This window comes from Choloepus didactylus, chromosome 16 (assembly GCF_015220235.1).
Source record: "Choloepus didactylus isolate mChoDid1 chromosome 16, mChoDid1.pri, whole genome shotgun sequence".
NCBI lineage: Eukaryota > Metazoa > Chordata > Mammalia > Pilosa > Megalonychidae > Choloepus > Choloepus didactylus.
In genome coordinates, this window is record NC_051322.1 from 27,102,429 (window position 1) to 27,120,500 (window position 18,072).

The 18,072-nt window shown below is 36.3% G+C and overlaps 1 protein-coding gene across 4 annotated transcripts in view; it reads right to left on the bottom strand.

Annotated features, from left to right (window-relative positions):
• DCC (DCC netrin 1 receptor) overlaps positions 1 to 18,072 on the bottom strand; it is a 1,223,099-nt gene that overhangs the window by 156,291 nt on the left and 1,048,736 nt on the right. For all 4 annotated transcript variants that reach the window (XM_037805818.1, XM_037805817.1, XM_037805816.1 and 1 more), the window contains exons 20-21: positions 14,515 to 14,709; positions 9,398 to 9,430 (exon numbers count right to left, since the gene is read on the bottom strand). In XM_037805818.1, coding sequence (XP_037661746.1) covers positions 9,398 to 9,430; positions 14,515 to 14,709 — 228 coding nt within the window. The remainder of the gene's footprint in view (positions 1 to 9,397; positions 9,431 to 14,514; positions 14,710 to 18,072) is intronic.

Genomic DNA, 18,072 nt, shown 5'->3' on the forward strand with positions numbered 1-18,072 from the left:
GACAAAATTCAACATCCTTCATCCTTTCTTGATGAAAACACTTCAAAGGATAGGAATAGAAGGAAACTTCCCAAACATGTTAAAGGGAATATATGAAAAATCTACAGCTAAAATCATATTCAATGGGTAAAGATTGAAAGCTTTGCCTTTAAGATCAGGAACAAAACAAGGCCTATTACAAAGCTACAGTGGTTAAAACAGCATGGTACTGGCATAAAGATAGGTATACTGACAAATGGAATCAAATTGAGTGTTCAAAAACAGACCTGCTCATCTATGGGCAAATGATCTTTGAGATAAGGCAGTCAAGATGACTCAACTGGGAGAAAGAAGCCTCTTCAACAAAAGGTGCTTGGAGAACTGAATGCCCATATCCAGAAAAATGAAAGAGAACCCCTATCTCACACCGTATACAAAAATTAATTCAAAATGGATCAAAGACCTAAACCTTAGAGCTAAGACCATAAAACTTGTAGAAGAAAATGTAGGGAAATATCTTAAAGATCTTGTGATGAGAGGCGGTTTCCTAAACCTTAAACTCAAAGTGCAAGCAATGAAAGAAGAAATAGAAAAATGGGATATTCTCAAAACTGAATACCTTTCTGCATCAAAGGACTTTCTCAAGAAAGTAAAAAGTCAGCCTACATAATGGGAGACACTATCTGGAAATCACATATCAGATAACCGTTTAATATCCAGAATATATAAAGAGATTCTACAACTCAACAACCAAAAGACAAACAACCCAATTTAAAAACGGGCAAAAGAACGTTGTGAGAATAACTGACAGTGCTGAATGGTGTGTGAATGTGGTGGAAAGGGGAAGCTCAGAGTAATGTATGCTACAAGAAAAGTTGGAGGTTAAAAGATGGGAATGTATAAAACAGTAAACCTTGTGGTGGGCAATGTCCAAGATTAACTGTACAAATATTAGAAATCTCTTTCATGAACCAGAACAAATGTATGACACTACAACTAGAAGTTAACAATAGTGGGGCACATAGGGCAAAAAATATATACCTATTGCAAACTATATACTGCAGTTAGTAGTAGTACAACATTTTTCCATAAACAGTAACAAATGTACTATACCAATACTATGAGTCAACAATGGGGGGGGGGTGTTTAGGGATATGGGGGGATATGAATTTCCTTTTTGTTTTCCTTTTCTGGAGTAATGAAAATTTTCTAAAAATTGAATAAAAATTACCTATGGCGATGGATGCACAGCTGTAGGATGGTACCAGAGACAACTGAATGTACACTTTGGATCGTTGGATAATTGTATGGTATGTGAACAATCACAATAAAAAAAAATGAGCAAAAGATATGGACACTTTTCCAAAGGGGAAATATAAATGGCTCAAAAACATATGAAAAGATACTCAACTTCACTAGTTATTAGGGAAATGCAAATCAAAACCACAATGAGATATCTCACACCTACCAGAATGGCCATTATCAAAAAAACACAGAAAACTACAAGTGTTGGAGAGGATGTGGAGAAAGAGGTACACTTATTTACTGTTGGTGGGAATATAGAAAGGTGCAATCCCTCTGGAAGGCAGTTTGTCAGTTCTTCAGGAAGCTAAGTATAGAATTGCCATATTATCCAGCAATCCCATTCCTAGGTATAAACTCAGAGGAACTGAAGGCTAGGCACAAACAGACATTTGTACACCAATGTTTACAGTGGCATTATTCATGATTACCAAGAGATGGAAAGAGCCCAAATGTCCATTAACGGGTGAGTGGATAAACAAACTGTGTATAGGCATGTGATGGACTATTACACAGCTGTAAGACAGCTGATTCATGCAACAACATGGATGAACCTTGAGGACATTATGTTGAGTGAAATTAGCCAGAAACAAAAGAAAAAATACTGTGTGGTCTCACTAATATGAACCAAGTGTAATGAGCAAACTCTGAGAGTTAAAATTAAGAACACAGGTTATCAGGAGGTAGAAAAAAGGTAGAGATTGGGCATTTGATGCTGAAGGAGTATAGAGTGTTCAACAGGATTGATTGTAAAGATCCAGAAATGAACAGCACAATACTATCTGATGGTAGCACAATATTGTAAGCATAATGAATAAAGCTGAGTGTAAGTATGGTTGAAAAAAGGAAGGTTGGGGCATGTAGGATACCAGAAAGAAAGAGAGAGGATAAAAACTGAGACTATATAACTTCGTAAAACCTAGAGTGGACAAGCATGGTGATTAAATGTAAAAATATCAGTAAGTTTTTACATAAGGGAGGACAAGTGAATGTCAACATTGCAAACTGTTGAAAATGGAATGGTATATGGAAAAATACAATCAATGCAAACTAGGGCCATACTTAACAGTAACATTGTAATATTCTTCCATTAATTGTAACAAAGGCAATATACCAAAGCTACATGTCAATTTGGAAGAAATAAGGGAGGGGAGGTGATTCTTGCTGCTGTTGTTGTTTCTCCTTTTTTATTTTACTTTTATTCTTTATTTTTTATTTTTTCCCTTTGCTTCTTTCTTTGTGGAAGAAATGGAAATTTCTCATATAGATTGTGGTGGTGGTGCATAACTACGTGATTATACTGGAAACTATTGGTTATTCACTTAGGATGGATTATATTGTGTGTAAATAAACCATTTAAAAAATAAACAGAAAGATACAAGTGCTGGAGATGTGGAGAGAGATACACCTATTCACTGTTGGCAGGGAAAAAGAATGGTTCAGCCCTTTGGAAGGCAGTGTGGCGGTTCCACGGGAGGCTGAGTGTAGGGTTGCCATGTGAACGTGCAATCCGTTATTAGGTATATGCTTGCAAGAACTAAAAGCAGGGACACAGGCATTTTTATACTGGTGTTTATGGCAGGAGTATTCACAATTTGCAATGGATGGAGGTAGCCTAAGGGTACATAGACAGGTGAATGAAAGGGGGAACTGTGGTGTATACATACAATGGAATTTTGAGTGACTGCAAGAAGGAATGAAGTTGTGAGGCATGCAACTAGGTGAACATACCTTGAGGACATTCTGTTGAATGAAATAAGCCAGAAATGAAAGGGCAGATATTGTAAGGCCTCACTACTATAAACTAACTATGATGAGCAAATGCTGAGAATTGAATTCGGGAGCACAGGTTATCAGGGGATAGAATGTGGGCAAAGATTGTACAATCGATGATGCAGGAGTACAGAATGTTCAATAAGGCTTATTGTAAAGTTTCCTAGATTGTAAGCTCTTACAGCAGTCACAACTACTCCTGAGCTTTAACTGCTATTTAAGAGATGTTTCTTTGGTACAAAATTTATATTCTCTGTAGCACACTATTTAATTTAATTTGTATGGTCAGTTTATTTAAAAATATAATTACGAGAGGAGCTAAGATGGCGGCATAGAGAGGAGTGGAAGCCAGTTAGTCCCCCTGGAACAATTCATAAACTACCAAAAAACTAGTAAATAACCTGGAATAACTGTGGGGAGACACACGTGACTGTCCATTCATCATACACCAACCTGAATTGGGAGGAATGCCCGATATCGCAGCATAAAACCTATAAGTAAAAACTGCAGACTCAAGCAGAGAGCCGAGAGCCCCTCCTTCATGGAAGCCTCGCAGTGCTAGAGAGCAGCACTCTCTCAGCCCAGCTCCAACTGGGGTTTTAATGTTAACTGCTCAATACAGACTGCGAATCCCCAACAAGCAGACAGAGGCTTTTGGTGACAACCAACTTGGGAGAGCCAGGGGACATATCTGTCTCAGGGCAGGGAGCCCAGAGGATCAGGTGCTATCTCTGGCTGACGGGTGATTTGGGAGCTTTCTGTCCCTTTCTCTCTCTCTCAACCTGGGCAGCTGAGAGGAGAAAGCCTCAGCCATTTTCAGCTCGCACCTCTTCACAGTAGAGAAAGCCTCAGCCATTTAAAAATCTCAGCACTCTGATTCAGAGAAACAAAGAATCTATTTATATGCAAATGACCCATCTGGAGGGGGCATAGCTTCCCCAGAGGAAAGGGAGGGGCCCAGCTCTACTACCTGCCTTACCAGAACCAGACCCCCAAGCATGGGGGAGGAGACCTGTGGGCCACACCCCCTTATACCAGCCCTGACAGACTGATAGGCGCACCTGCTCGGCAGAAAAACACAGGGTGTGTCAGTCCTCTAAGGAAAACCATCAAGGAAACTGGACACTGAATATTTCCTCCTTCTGTGACCTGAGCCTGTTCTCCTCTGGGAAAACCTGATTGGGGTGGCCTAGGAGGTCAGATACCTAGACAACAATAAAACTACAACCTACACTAGGAAAAATGAAATTATGGCCCAATCAAAGGAAAAAACTTACACTTCAACTGAGATACAGGAATTTAAACAGCTAATGCTAAATCAATTCAAAAAGTTTAGAGAAGAAATGGCAAAAGAGATAAAGGCTATAAAGAAAACACTGGGCATATGTAAGGCAGAAATCAAAAGCTCAAAAAAACAACCAGCAGAATCTATGGAAATGAAAGGCACAATACAAGAAACAAAAGACACAGTAGAAACATACAACAGCAGATCTCAAGAGGCAGAAGAAAACACTCAGGAAATGAAGAACAAAACACCTGAAAGCCTACACAGAAAGGAGCAGATGAAGAAAAGAATGAAAAATATGAGCAACGTCTCCAGAAATTGAATGATAACATAAAACACAAGAATGTATGCACCATGAGTGTCCCAGAAGGAGAACAGAAGGGAAAAGGGGCAGAAGCAATAATAGAGGAAATAATCAATGAAAATTTCCCATGTCTTATGAAAGACATAAAATTACGGATCCAAGAAGCACAGTGTACTCCAAACAGAATAGATCTGAATAGGTCTACGCCAAGACACTTAATAACCAGATTATCAAACATCAAAGACAAAGAGAGAATCCTGAAAGCAGCAAGAGAAAAGCAATCCATCACATACAAAGGAAGCTTAATAAGACTATGTGCGGATCTCTCAGCAGAAACAGGGAGGCAAGAAGGAAGTAGTGTGATATATTTAAGATTCTGAAAGAGAAACACCGCCAACCAAGAATCCTATATCCAGCAAAACTGTCCTTCAAATATGAGGGAGAGCTCAAAATATTTTCCAACAAACAGACAATGAGAGACTTTGTGAACAAGACACCTGCCCTACAGGAAATATTAAAGGGAACACTAGAGAGAGATAGAAGACAGGAGTGAGAGGTTTGGAACACAATTTTTTTGGGAGACGGTAGCACAGCAAGGTATGTACACTGAACAAAGATAACTAGGAATATGGTTGAGAGGAGGGTTGGGAGCATGTGGGACTCCAGAGGAAAGGAGGAAAGATAAAGACTGGGACTTATAACTTGGTGAAATCTAGAGTGTTCAACAATTGTGATAAAATGTACAAATATGTTCTTTCACGAGGGAGAATAAGTGAAATGTCCATATTGCAAGATGTTAAAAATGAGGAGGCATTGGGGGAGGGATGCAATCAACATAAAGACTGTAAGTAACAGGATCATTATACTGTGCTCCCTTTAAAGTAAAAAAGGCAATATACCAAGGTAAATGCAGATAAGAGGGGGGGAAAGGGGAGGGGTATGAGACACTTGATATTGGTGGTGGTGTCTGAATCTTTACGCTACTTTGATTTAAGGTTATCTTTCCTTCTGCTGCTTCCTAGCTGTCATTTTTTCCTTCGTTTTTCTTTTTTCTTTTTCTTTTGCGTCTCTACCTTCTTTGACTCACCCTCCTGCCTTGTGGAAGAAATGTAGATGGCCTTATACAGATAGCGGTGAGGGTGGTGACCACATAAATATGTGACTATACAGGGAACCATCAATTGTTTACTTAGGTTGGAATGTATGGCATGTGAACAAAACCATCTTAAAAAAAAATGGGTTGCTGATGAAAATTTGAGGGCAATATACTGAGTGAAATAAGCCAGACACATAAGGACAAATATTGCAGGGTCACACTGATAGGAACTAATTATAATATGTAAACTCATAGACATGAAATATAAGGAACCAAGATATAGAAGGAGGCTAAAGAATGGGGAGCGGTTGCTTAGTATGAGCAGAGTGTTCAACTAGGATGAACTTAAATGTTTGGAAATGAACAGAGGTGCTCGGTACCAAGATGTGAGAAAAGCTAACCGTGCTAAAAGGTGTGTGAAGGTGGTGGAAAGGGTAAGCTCAGAGTCATGTATGTCACCAGAAGGAAAGTTGGAGGTCAAAAGACAGGAATGTATACAACTGAATCCTGTGGTGGGCAATGTCCATGATTAACTGTACAAATATTAGAAATCTCTTTCATGAACCAGAACAAATGTATGACACTATAACTAGAAGTTAATAATAGAGAGACATATAGGGAAAAAAATATATACCTATTGCAAACTATATACTACAGTTAGTCATATTTCAATGTTCATTCATAAACAGTAACAAATGTACTATATCAATAGTATGAGTCAAGAATGGAAGGGGGTTGGTTAGGAATATGGGAGGATTCTAGTTTCCTTTTTGTTTTTTTTCTTCTTTCACTCTATTTCTTGTCTGGAGTAATGAGAAGGTTCTAAAAATTGAGCAAAAATTAAGTGTGGTGATGGATACACAGCTGTATGAGGGTACCAGGGACAACTGATTGTCCGCTTTGGATCTTTGGATAATTGTATGGTATGTGAACAATCTCAATAAAAATTAAAAACTAAAAAACAAACAAAAAAAAACAAAAAATAAAACATAATTACACGTAACCTAGAATAGGGAATGGGATCTTGTTACTCTGGACAGGTTAATGTAATACCCTAATATATCCCAGAGTATTTTGGGCAGAAAATAAAAATGTATTTGCCAAGTCCCCTTGAAGGACTGGGGAAAAACAGAAATATTAAACTTCCCACCTGAGGAATTCCTGGTATTCTTGTAAGCCTTAGGGACTCGCAATTTAGTAAGTCAAGTCTTTGATCTTGGGGCTTGCCCTTATGAGACTTACTCCTACAAAGGAGAAACTAATCCTACTTATAATTATGCTTAAGTGTCACCCCCAGAGAACCTCTTTTGCTGCTCAGATATGGCCTCTCTCTCTCTTAGCAAAGCTGCAAATAAACTCACTACCTTTCTCCCTGTGTGGGATATGATTCCCAGGGGTGTAGGTCTCTCTGGAAATGTGGGACATGACTACCAGGGATGAGCCTGGACCTGGCATCATGGAATTGAGAATGCCTGCTTGACCAAAAGGGGGTAAAGAAATGAAACATAATGACGTTTCAGTGGCTAAGAGATTTCAAATCGAGTCGAGAAGACATTCTAGGGGTTAATCTTATGCATTACATAGATATTCCTTTTTAGTTTCTAGTGTATTAGAATAGAAGGAAATACCTGAATCTGTGGAACTGTAACTTAATAGCCTTGATTCTTGACGATGGTTGTATAATCATATAACTTTCACTGTGTGACCATTTAATTGTGAAAACCTTGTAATGGATACTCTCTTGATCCAGTGTTTGGGGAGATGAATAAAAAATAAAGACAAAAATATATAAATAATAGGGGGTGACAAAGGGTATGGGATGTTTTGGGTGTTCTTTTTTTTTATTTTTTTTCTTTATTTGGGAGGAATGAAAATGTTCTAAAATTGATTGTGGTGATGAATGCACAACTATATAATGATACTTTGAGCCACTGATTGTATATGTTGGATGGATTATATGGTGTGCGAATATATCTCAATAAAATCGTGTTAAAATATTCAACAATACAGTTAACTGAAAAAATAATGGCAAAAATAAATAAATAAAGGGAACCTAGAGACAATTGGAAATCAATTTCTTGAGAAAATTGAGTATGTTGTCACTTAAATGATTAATCATGATATTTCTACTAGTTTAGTTTCTTCCCCTCTCTCTCTTTCTAATTTCAAAAATTAGGAATTATCCATCTGTGAAAGTTCCAAATTCATTTAAGTGAAGAAAGCTACTTTTCAAAAAAACTGAAATAATAAAACAAGCTTCTCCTAATTAATTATTCCAGCTTTGGTTTCAGTCAGCACTAACATTTAATTTACCTAAGTAAATATATGTTCACCCATAATTAGTCATTTAATAATTTTTACAAATATTATATATTTACAACTATTAACATATTTATTTAAGTGGAACATAGTAACATATTTATTTTAAGTGCAAACGAGCAGGAGAATCTGATCAATTGTTACAAGTACTAACTCTGGGTAGACATTTCCATGCAGTGTATCATTTTTATTAATCCATATGTGAACCCCTGTGTTCTGTTAAGCAGAGCCATGGCCATAAGGACCCAGAGAAAAACCCAAATGTAGAACTGTTGAAGAAAACATTGCTCAAGTCAGCAAACTTCTGCTTTTGGTGGGAACCAGCATCCAGAAGCTTAGTATTTGTCAAAAGCCAAAAAGTCTGAATGTTGGAATCTTGCAAAGAATGTTTTCTCCCAATCTCAATGCCTTATGCGAAATGATGCTGGCAAGTCAGTTCTGGGGACAGTGCGTGTGCAAAGCAGGAGGAAAACTACAAGAGCTGTAGACTCTGAATCAACTTATACACCAATCATAACCGGTTATTGGTACTTACAAACTCCCCTTCTTGAAAGAATATAACATCCTGAGAAATAAAAGTCTTAAGCTACTCTTTCTCTCTCCTGGCATTCTGCTCATTGTCCTTAAAGATAATGGAATCTTAATTTATCAGTCTACAAATCATGGTAACATCAAATTCATATCTACCTATGAGTTGATGGATAGCTCTCATTTATCTTCATTTTCCTTCATAAAATTATCCTTGTTTTTCTATACAAATCAGCTTTTTGTACAAGAATGGAAGGAGAAAAAAATACTCTGAGTCAGACCAGCATGTACAAGGAATGGAAAAGTTTCTGGTTTCAAATTGAGCAGCGGTAACATCCTAAAAAAAGTCAACCTAACTTTGTTATTTATTTGTTAAAAGAAGCTCGTTGCAGAGGAAACACACATATGATTTATGCGTTTTTCTTTGTGGAGCCTCAGAACTTTAATCTATGGCTCATGAAAGGGTGCAAGAGCAGCTTGAAAATTATGCTGAGCTTAATTATACTTAATGTGAATTATTCAGAAGTGCAGACAGAAACTAAAAATTTATTTCATACAAAGAAGCTTGACATTTTAATTGGTCCTTCAGAATAGAGACAAAACAATTTCCTCTCAAGAAAATTTACATCTTCCCTATCAGAGCCACAGCCTCAGCCAAGCAGAACTTCATTAACAGGATTAATTATCACGCCAGTGTCTGCTCCATCAGGTGAATAGCCCAGGTGAAAAGAGGAATACAAAGTAATGATTGACATTTCAAACAGAAAGGATTGATTCAAAGATGGAAATAAGACAAGTTGAGCCACTGTACCTTGGTCATTAGCCATTTTGTCAGGGTGTTCCACTGTGGAGGAAAAATAAATAATATTGTTAGACTCTGACGGTTCCCAGCAAGGAAGCTGACATATCAAATCAAGTTTTGTTAGCAAGTTTTCAAATCAAGGTCAATGCCCTATTGAAATCAAATTGATAAGGAACCAAGGTTATATGTAACTATTTCTATTAAAGAAGCCAGAGGAAAAAAATGCCAAGATGGTATCTTTGCTGTACAAAAACATTCTAAAAATTTATCACATCCCTCTAAACATAAACTCAGAACGATAATTATGTAAGTTTAATTAAAGATAGAACTAACAGTAAAATATAAAAGATATGTAATTACCAGGTAATTATTGCCCACATATTTTAAGTTCAGGAAGCTATTTCCTTGTAAACAGTTTTTTCAACAAGAGTACTTAACCAATTCTCATATGGATAGTGTAAAATAAGATATCCTAAATATAGTATAATCTAAATAATTTGACAAATCATTAGCCTTTATGACTATAACTCTTGAGTTAGTCACAACTTCAGGTAAATTATGAGTAACGGTACTGAAATTGACGGTTTTAAATTGTAAAATAGCTCTAATTTTTTTTAAAGGTGACTTCTATTAAACAAATGTAACTACTCTATATAGGAGATGAGTCTTTCGGATCATCACTTTCCCAGAAATTGTGATGTGACTTTCAGGCCAATGCAGACCTTTGTGGAGAAGTGTTATATGTTAGGCCTCTATCAATTGGAATTATTTCAACTATACTTGATTGTCTTTGACCTTTGAGTCTTCTGGATATATTTAATTCATTTATTTGCACTCAAACTTAAACTTAGGATACTATGTTTACTTATTTGCTTCTTATGTATGTTCCAGTTAAGTTCATACAGAGTAAAATAAAATATCGAGCCCATGGACAGCAATCTATAATACAGTCAGTTCTCTCATTATGCCTGGTTGTCTCATAGCAAATCCATCACCACTGCTTGCAAAATAGCTACTGTCCTAGAGGCAGTGGTCCTCTGTTTTCCAAATGAAGGAACAGAGCAGAAGTCACTGTCCAATGTATCATTGCTTAAGCAATGACATTAGCAAAAGTCCCTTCCAGATGAACAGGAGGACCCATTTCTAAACCAGAGACCCAATTATAACTAATTTCATAAAAAAAATGTAGATGTATTCTTTGAAAACTATAAACTAGAAAAATATATCTTAAAAAGTAGTGGACTTTTGAATTCTTAATTGTTATTTGGAAACAGGTACACATACAAGGGTGCTTATTTTTTTTCTATTTTTTTTTTTATTAGAGAAGTTGTAGGTTTACAGAAAAATCATGCAGAGAATACTGAGTTGCCTTACAACCCACCCTCCAATTACAAACATTTGCATTAGTGTGGAACCTTTGCTACTACTGATGAAGGAATATTATTATCATAGTACTCTTAACCATAGTCCATAGTTTACATTAGGAATCACAGTTTGTGTTGTTTAGCCCTGTGATTTTTTTTTTTAATTCTAATAGCATATATACAACCTAAATATTATATCAAGATCCTATGGTCTTATTATATCAAGATTCAATAATCTTTAACTAAGTGTTATAAATATCTTCTGTATCTCCATATAATTTAACAAACATTTTAAAGTTAGCAGGCTATTTAATATAACCATGAATCTTTATTTTTTATCTTGATTTTCTCTCCCCTTTTCCACTGAAGACTACTCTCAAAATACATTTTATTACAGCTTTGGGGGCTTGTTGATGAAAGGTGCTTTTGATGGACAACTGTATGATAGGTAGTTTATGGACAGGAATAAGATTTTGAACTGAGACCCTAATGTAGCTTGTGAAGATGAATACTATGTTGCAATGAATGCTACTGTAGATTTCCAGCAAGAACGAGGAATACTATCTCAGGATCCTATGTGCCAAGCCATCCAGAAAGGTTAAAGAGCTGGCAGCTACAACAGGACACACTAGAGAAACTATCCTTACCAGCATATCATATTTAGGAAAGAACTGGTTGGAATGATATCAAAAAAAGAAAAGAAAACCAACCTCATCTCATCTCCATTCTTTATTTCCCCTTTTTGTCTTTAATCATTTACCTACAGTGTCAGAAATTTTTCAGCAAGAAACAAATAAATATAACAGGCAACCCCATCTTCATCCTTATCTACTGTAAGCAATGTTGGACTGAATATAATGTGAAAAATTTACTCCAGGTTGTCTACCAAAGAGTATTTCCAAACAAAGACCAAATGTATTCTAATAGTTACATTTTATTAAAGATGAAAATGGCTTGAAAGCATTATAATTTATACCTTGAATTTTAAACTGGTCCTGTCATTTGTTAAGAAAATCATGTACTTGGTCACAAATTAATGTGAAGACTAAGCCTTCCTTGCATTATGTTACAGAGCTTTCAGTGTGATATCCTTGGATCAGAGAGATGCACATTTCAGAGTGAGGAATAAGGGTGCCCTGAGAATAGACCATACTCTTATTACTCATGCTGCTGAAGTCTCTGCTCTTTTGTGTGTAGGAGGTGACTCCCTCCCTCCTCAGGGATCTCTGTGATCTACCCCATTAGAAGGATCCTTTCTCATTATTACTTGATAGGCCAGTGTGGAGATGTGTGCTTTATTGGAGGGAACAACCCATATGACAGAGAGGGAGAGATAGACATGCCTCGTATATGTCTTCCCGTGGTACAACAGGGTGGGGTATCCTAGAGGGAGTCTGGGGAGGCTGTTGGGGAAGGAGGTAGGTATTTGCAGTGTCCTCTGTGGTCGAGACTCAAGCTCAAGGTTGTTTTAATGACCACTCCAAAGAAAAAATTAGATACAACAACATATATACATATGTAAGTGTATAATGAAATCTCTTTCTAATTATAAAATGCTTTTTTAATGAGCCAGTGATTACTGATTGAGTTTCCTGTACCTATCTGGCTGGTTGCTGAGATAGAAAAGACAAAACTCTAGTAGAAAAATGCTGCCACATTTGCAAAGGCTCAAAGACCAAATACGAAAGAATGAAGCAAGTGGGCATCTGCTTGGAGGCATGCCTTGCTATGAAATACTTGTCCATTACCCTGTAAACTACTGGGAGTTTCTTTAGCTTCAGGACAATAGCTAAGCCTTTCTTGCTGCCAAACAAAGTTATATTCTGATGAACTAGAGCCCTTATGTTTTGAAGCAGCTTTTGGAATTAAAAACTTTAAATCAGAGCACAATAGTGCAATTTTATGACTGGTATTGTTTTAGTTCATTGCAGCTCAAATCACTTTTGATGAGTAATTTATATTTGCTTTAGATAGTTAGTGATGGTAAGTGGCATGGAAGATGCATGCACATACAATGTTGATTATTGACAAGGGTGAGAAAGATCAATATTTCTACATAATTTAACATGCTCTCAACACATCAAAAACTAATATTATATAAGCAATATTTGTTAAAAAGTCTAATTGACTATTATTGAGCTTAATATTAGTAGGGTAGATAATATTAAACGTTCAATGAGGGCCTTAGAAATAATGCTCGTGGACTACATGGCATATACCACATTCCTGAATTTGTTTTCAGTTCTGAAAATCACTTATCAGATGAGTTTACGGCACTTAGGACAAACAGTACCAAATGAGATCTCGAGTTCATTAAGTAATCGACAGGATGGTTATCAATCTGGGCCTGTATTCCTGTGATAGCTCTTCATCCTGTTATTTCATAAATTTGGATGTACTGAGTCATCTTAAACCCTCTCTGAGATCTCTTAGTTGGCACACATTGTGAGTATGAAATTAATTTGGCACTCGTCTACAGAAAAAGAAGAATTTTCAAAGCATTATCTAGTTATATATAACGTTCCCACAAAATGAAAAACCAGTTTCCTTTCAATTGCTCATTTGGAGTGAAACCTGATTTCACATGAAATCCTAAAAATCTGGATAGCTGGTTAGCTCAATTCCTCCCTTCCCCCTTCCTAACTTCTACTTTATCACTAAGAATTTTCATGCAGACTTTAGCTGAATGTTTGTTTTTGGCAGACTTTCAGATTAGCAGTTACTGAAATCCAGCTTCTGAATAGCTCACTCACCCAAATTCAAAAATCCACCATTTATTAGGATACCTTCCCTAGAAGAACTGACAAATAGATTACACAATTATTCTAAGACTTCTCCTTTAGGATGTCAAACAACTGGATGAAAATGCCAATTATCCATGTATTTTTAATTTCTCAGTTGTTTGCCATCATGTATTACCAAGTTTTCAGCTAGAAATGCAGGCAGAATGTGATCACGGATTTCAAGACCTAAGTTATCCTCTTTTAGAGTAATATACACCATGCCTTAAATACATATCTTTAAATATATCAGCCATGGGTCATTCAGATTATTCTCCATTGCTTAATGATAGAGGCTCTTGAAACCATCTGTCTTCTAGAAAAAAAACAATTCTGTTCTCTAAAATAGTAAGAGCTTATATGAAGATTATTTTTATATAATCACTGTTCTTGGTCTTAGTCTTTTTATTCATGAAAATACAACTACCTTTAAGTTCAGTAGTTATTTTTATTCTTGCAAGCACGTACAGTTTTCTTATGATAATCATGCTGCAAAATGGTTTTTTATCCATTGCTGTTACTGTAGGTCCTTAAAATAAACACTTTAATTTTGTTTGAAATTTGTCTTGCTGTATTCAAAATTTCCTTTAATATAAAAGGACAATAGTTCCTGATAGAAAACATAAAGTTGGAAATAGTATGCCATTCACATAATTCAATGCTTTTTAATTTTTAATCCTTTACATAAAATGGCTGAAGGGTTTCATTATATTTTGAATGGAGCTAATATATAAGAAATCAGTACAAAATTCCAAAAGGAGTATAAATAGAAAAAGTCAATTTAAATATGTCTGCCTTGTGCTGATGGCAGAAAATGTGATAATGCAATAGATCTTTCTTTGACATGTTGGCTTTGAGCATAAAGAAAGTACATATTAATTTATTTTGTATATCTACAGTAGCCATGTTTCCAACATACCCCAAAGCTATTTTATATCAACCTCATATGAAAAGAAAGGCAGGAATAGGAAAAGATTCAAACCTTTCTGAGTCCTGAAGAGGATGGGATCAGAGAGGGGCCCTACTCCTTTAGCATTCCGTGCTTGAATTCGAAAGTAATACATAGTGTCTAGGTTGAGATCCATGATTTGATGAGTAAGTCGGTCGCCATTAATTGTTTCCATAATCCAGTCATCAATTGGTATGTTCTTGTCCAATGTATAAAACAAGATGTAAGCTGCAGAAATATGAACACAACTTTGTTTAGTGTATGGACCCACAAGCTGCCATTCTGCTGCCAAACACCCATGTATATAAATGCAATGATTATTTTATGTCCAAAATATATAAACTACAGTATTCAGTTTTACGAGTAATGATTTTTATCAGATTGCAAGTATTAGATAAATAATGCTTCAATGCACAGATTCTGAAAATGGAATAGGCAATTAGAAATAAAAATCTCTGCCACTTTTAGAACTATAGTCTTTCTGTTGCCTGTAAATCCTGATTATTGGTTTGCTCTAATGTAAAAGCATGATAAAAAATGTAAAACATAGATAATAAGTCTTCATCATTTTCATTGTATTTCAATAATGAAAATTAGTAATATTTATTTTGGCTCCAGCTAAATTATAAAAATACAATGAAAAGTATAAAATGTCATAAATGTTTAAAGTGTTATAAAAAGAAATGATTGTATTTGATTATTGTAATAACTCTGTGAGGTTGACAGGGACAGTGTTCACAGATGGTGATGCTGAGAGCATTATCTGAAGAGGCCCAGTTCGTTGGAAAAGGATAGGGATGATATCATCTATTGCTATACTAAAAATCTGATTCTCTTTCCCCTAGTACATATCACCTGGCATACATATATATATATACATATGTATACATACACATACACACACACACACACACACACACACACACACACATTCCTGGATAAGTCAAGGTGATTTAGTTAGTGTCTCAAGTATTAATAATCTATCATTAGATAGTGCCATTTATCCTCTGTTAGGGGATATATTACTTTAATGCTAGGGGGTTCTCTCTGGTGATAGTCTAATATACACCAAAATAAACCCAGGTATCCCTGCAAAATATTCATATTCTAACATTTGACTTAGGCAATTTGTGAACAAGCATTTATTTAAAAGCATGAATTCATAAGGTTTATATTCCACTGTTAAGTGAAACTGTGGCCAGATTCATCGTATGAGTCTTTACAGCACAGTATGGGGTTGCCTCCATTTTTGCCAAACTTCTGCAATGACGTCTTCATCACATAGGTCAAAAACGTCTCTCAGTCTATTCTTAAGTATCAAATTGATTCTCTGAAAATCATATTCTTAGAAACAGTTGTCTTCATTTGATTCACTTATTCTTTCCTCCTGAGTCCCACTTGTCCCAACAGGAATGGGGACCTGTATATTTCTTTGCAACGAGTATTTTGTCAGGTTCTCTAACACAAATTCTCTTCCTTCCCAAAATAACCATGCACACTTCATACATTTCAGCACAAACCCTCACCCAGGAAACCTCCACCTTTCTTCACCTACTCTATCCAAATCCCACCCACCCATCAAGGTCCAGTCAAGCCATAACGGACCTATGAAACCTTCTCCAATCATGAGCTCCCCTTTTTGTAAACTCTGTAATACCCTTTAATAAAATATAAGAACATTTATATAGCTTTGTATCACTCATCATTTAATCTCATGGTACTTTATAGAACTATGCCTAGACTTGGGGGATGTCAGAATGTCACAAACTCCAACATCCAGAAGTCCATTTCTCTTACATTCAGACCAAGACTGAAAACCTGTGTTTATGTTACCTTTGGCATTCCCTAGTTCAGTGTTTCCCAAATCTTCTTAATCATAAGGATTTCTTGGAGGGTGGGTACAAGTTACAAAATACAAACCCCAAGAAAGGGTATTTTGATATGATAGGTGTGACAGACAGACTCTTTGATGGCCCCCATTATCTTCACCTCCTGGTATTGTGAACCTTGTATAATCCCTTCTGTCTGTGTACAGGTGGGGCCTATGTCTTGCTGGATCACTTCCATGATTATGTTACACTGGATTATAACTTCTGTCTTGCTAGCAGACTCTCTCTAGACCCTCTCCCCTACTGGTTTGATGGAGAAGCTGTCAGATGCAGGGGCCCACATGGCAAGGAATGTTCCTGAGGATAGGTTCTGTCCAACAGACAGTGAGGAACTGAATTCTGCCAACAACTACGCAAACTAGGAAGCAAATATTTCCCCAGTCGAGCCTCAGATGAGACCTCAGCCTGGACCAACACCTAGATTGCAGTACTGTAACAGACCTTGAAACAGAAGACCTAGTTGAGCTGTTTCCAGCCTCCTGTAACAGAGAAACTGTGAGATAAATGGTTGTTGTTTTAAGACACCAAGGTTGTATAATACTGTTACACAGCAATAGAAATCTATAGATTCTGTTAAGGCTAGTCTGAGTAACCTGCATTCCAAGCAATTTCTGTGATCAAGCCAGTTCAAGAATCATTGCCTTAGTTGGTATGTGGAATCGGTATGATTTATGGCATTAGAGATACCAATATTGCAAAGATGATATCTTAAGATCTTAAGAGCTCAGGAGAAGATAAAAGACTCTGATATAAAAACTCTGAATTAGTGTCAAAATTTACAAAGGCTAAATGACTACTCCCTCTGGTTAATATTAAAATTGGAAGGCTAAAATTCAAAGGATTTCTTTGAAACATCATTGGATAAAAGAGTTCTTTTCTGACTTTTGGATGTTATTTCATTTATAATTCAGCCCCCATGATCAACATCAATAACATCTCCTAATATTCTTTGAGCTAGAGCAGTCTCTCTTCTTGGCCACAAAGAACCGCACTTAATGAAGAAGAGACCCTAGTACTCATCTTTTAGCCATTACCGTGTATATGTCTTGTGTGAGAGATTGAATGTGTACCTCAATTTCAATGTGTTCTTGGTCATGGTTCATATTCTGATAGGTGTGGACTCATTGTAAATAAGATCCCTTCAAGATGTTACTTCAGTTAAGGTGTGTGGCCCAAGTGAATCAGGTTGGACTTTAATGTGGATTACTGGAATCCTTTACAAGCAGAATGAAATTCAGACACAGAGAGAAGCCAAAGGGAGCGGCCAGAAGCTGAAGTCAAGGGAACCCAGAGGAGAAAGAAGACATTACTTTGTGCACTGCCATGTGACATAAAACCAAGGAACCTTGAAGATTGCCAGCCAGTCAGAGGATACCTATCCCAGGAGGAAACAAGTCTTCTAGTCTCTGAAACTGTGAATCAAAAGGCAAAACATTGTATGGATTTTTTTTTTTTTTCAAGAGGCTAGGAAACTGAACATCTTGTTTCTTCAATAGGATAAAACACAGTTCTTTTAGTTCAGGAGCCATGTCTTATATATTACTTTTATGTTCCTCAAAAAATTCTAATAAAATAATCCTTCACGTAACAGGTATTGAAACTCACTCATTTAATGAAATCCCCAAGCCTATAAGCACATAGATTTTACATGCATGACATTTTATGAAATTGCTAAAGATTTCATGGGCTGCTATAAGTACAT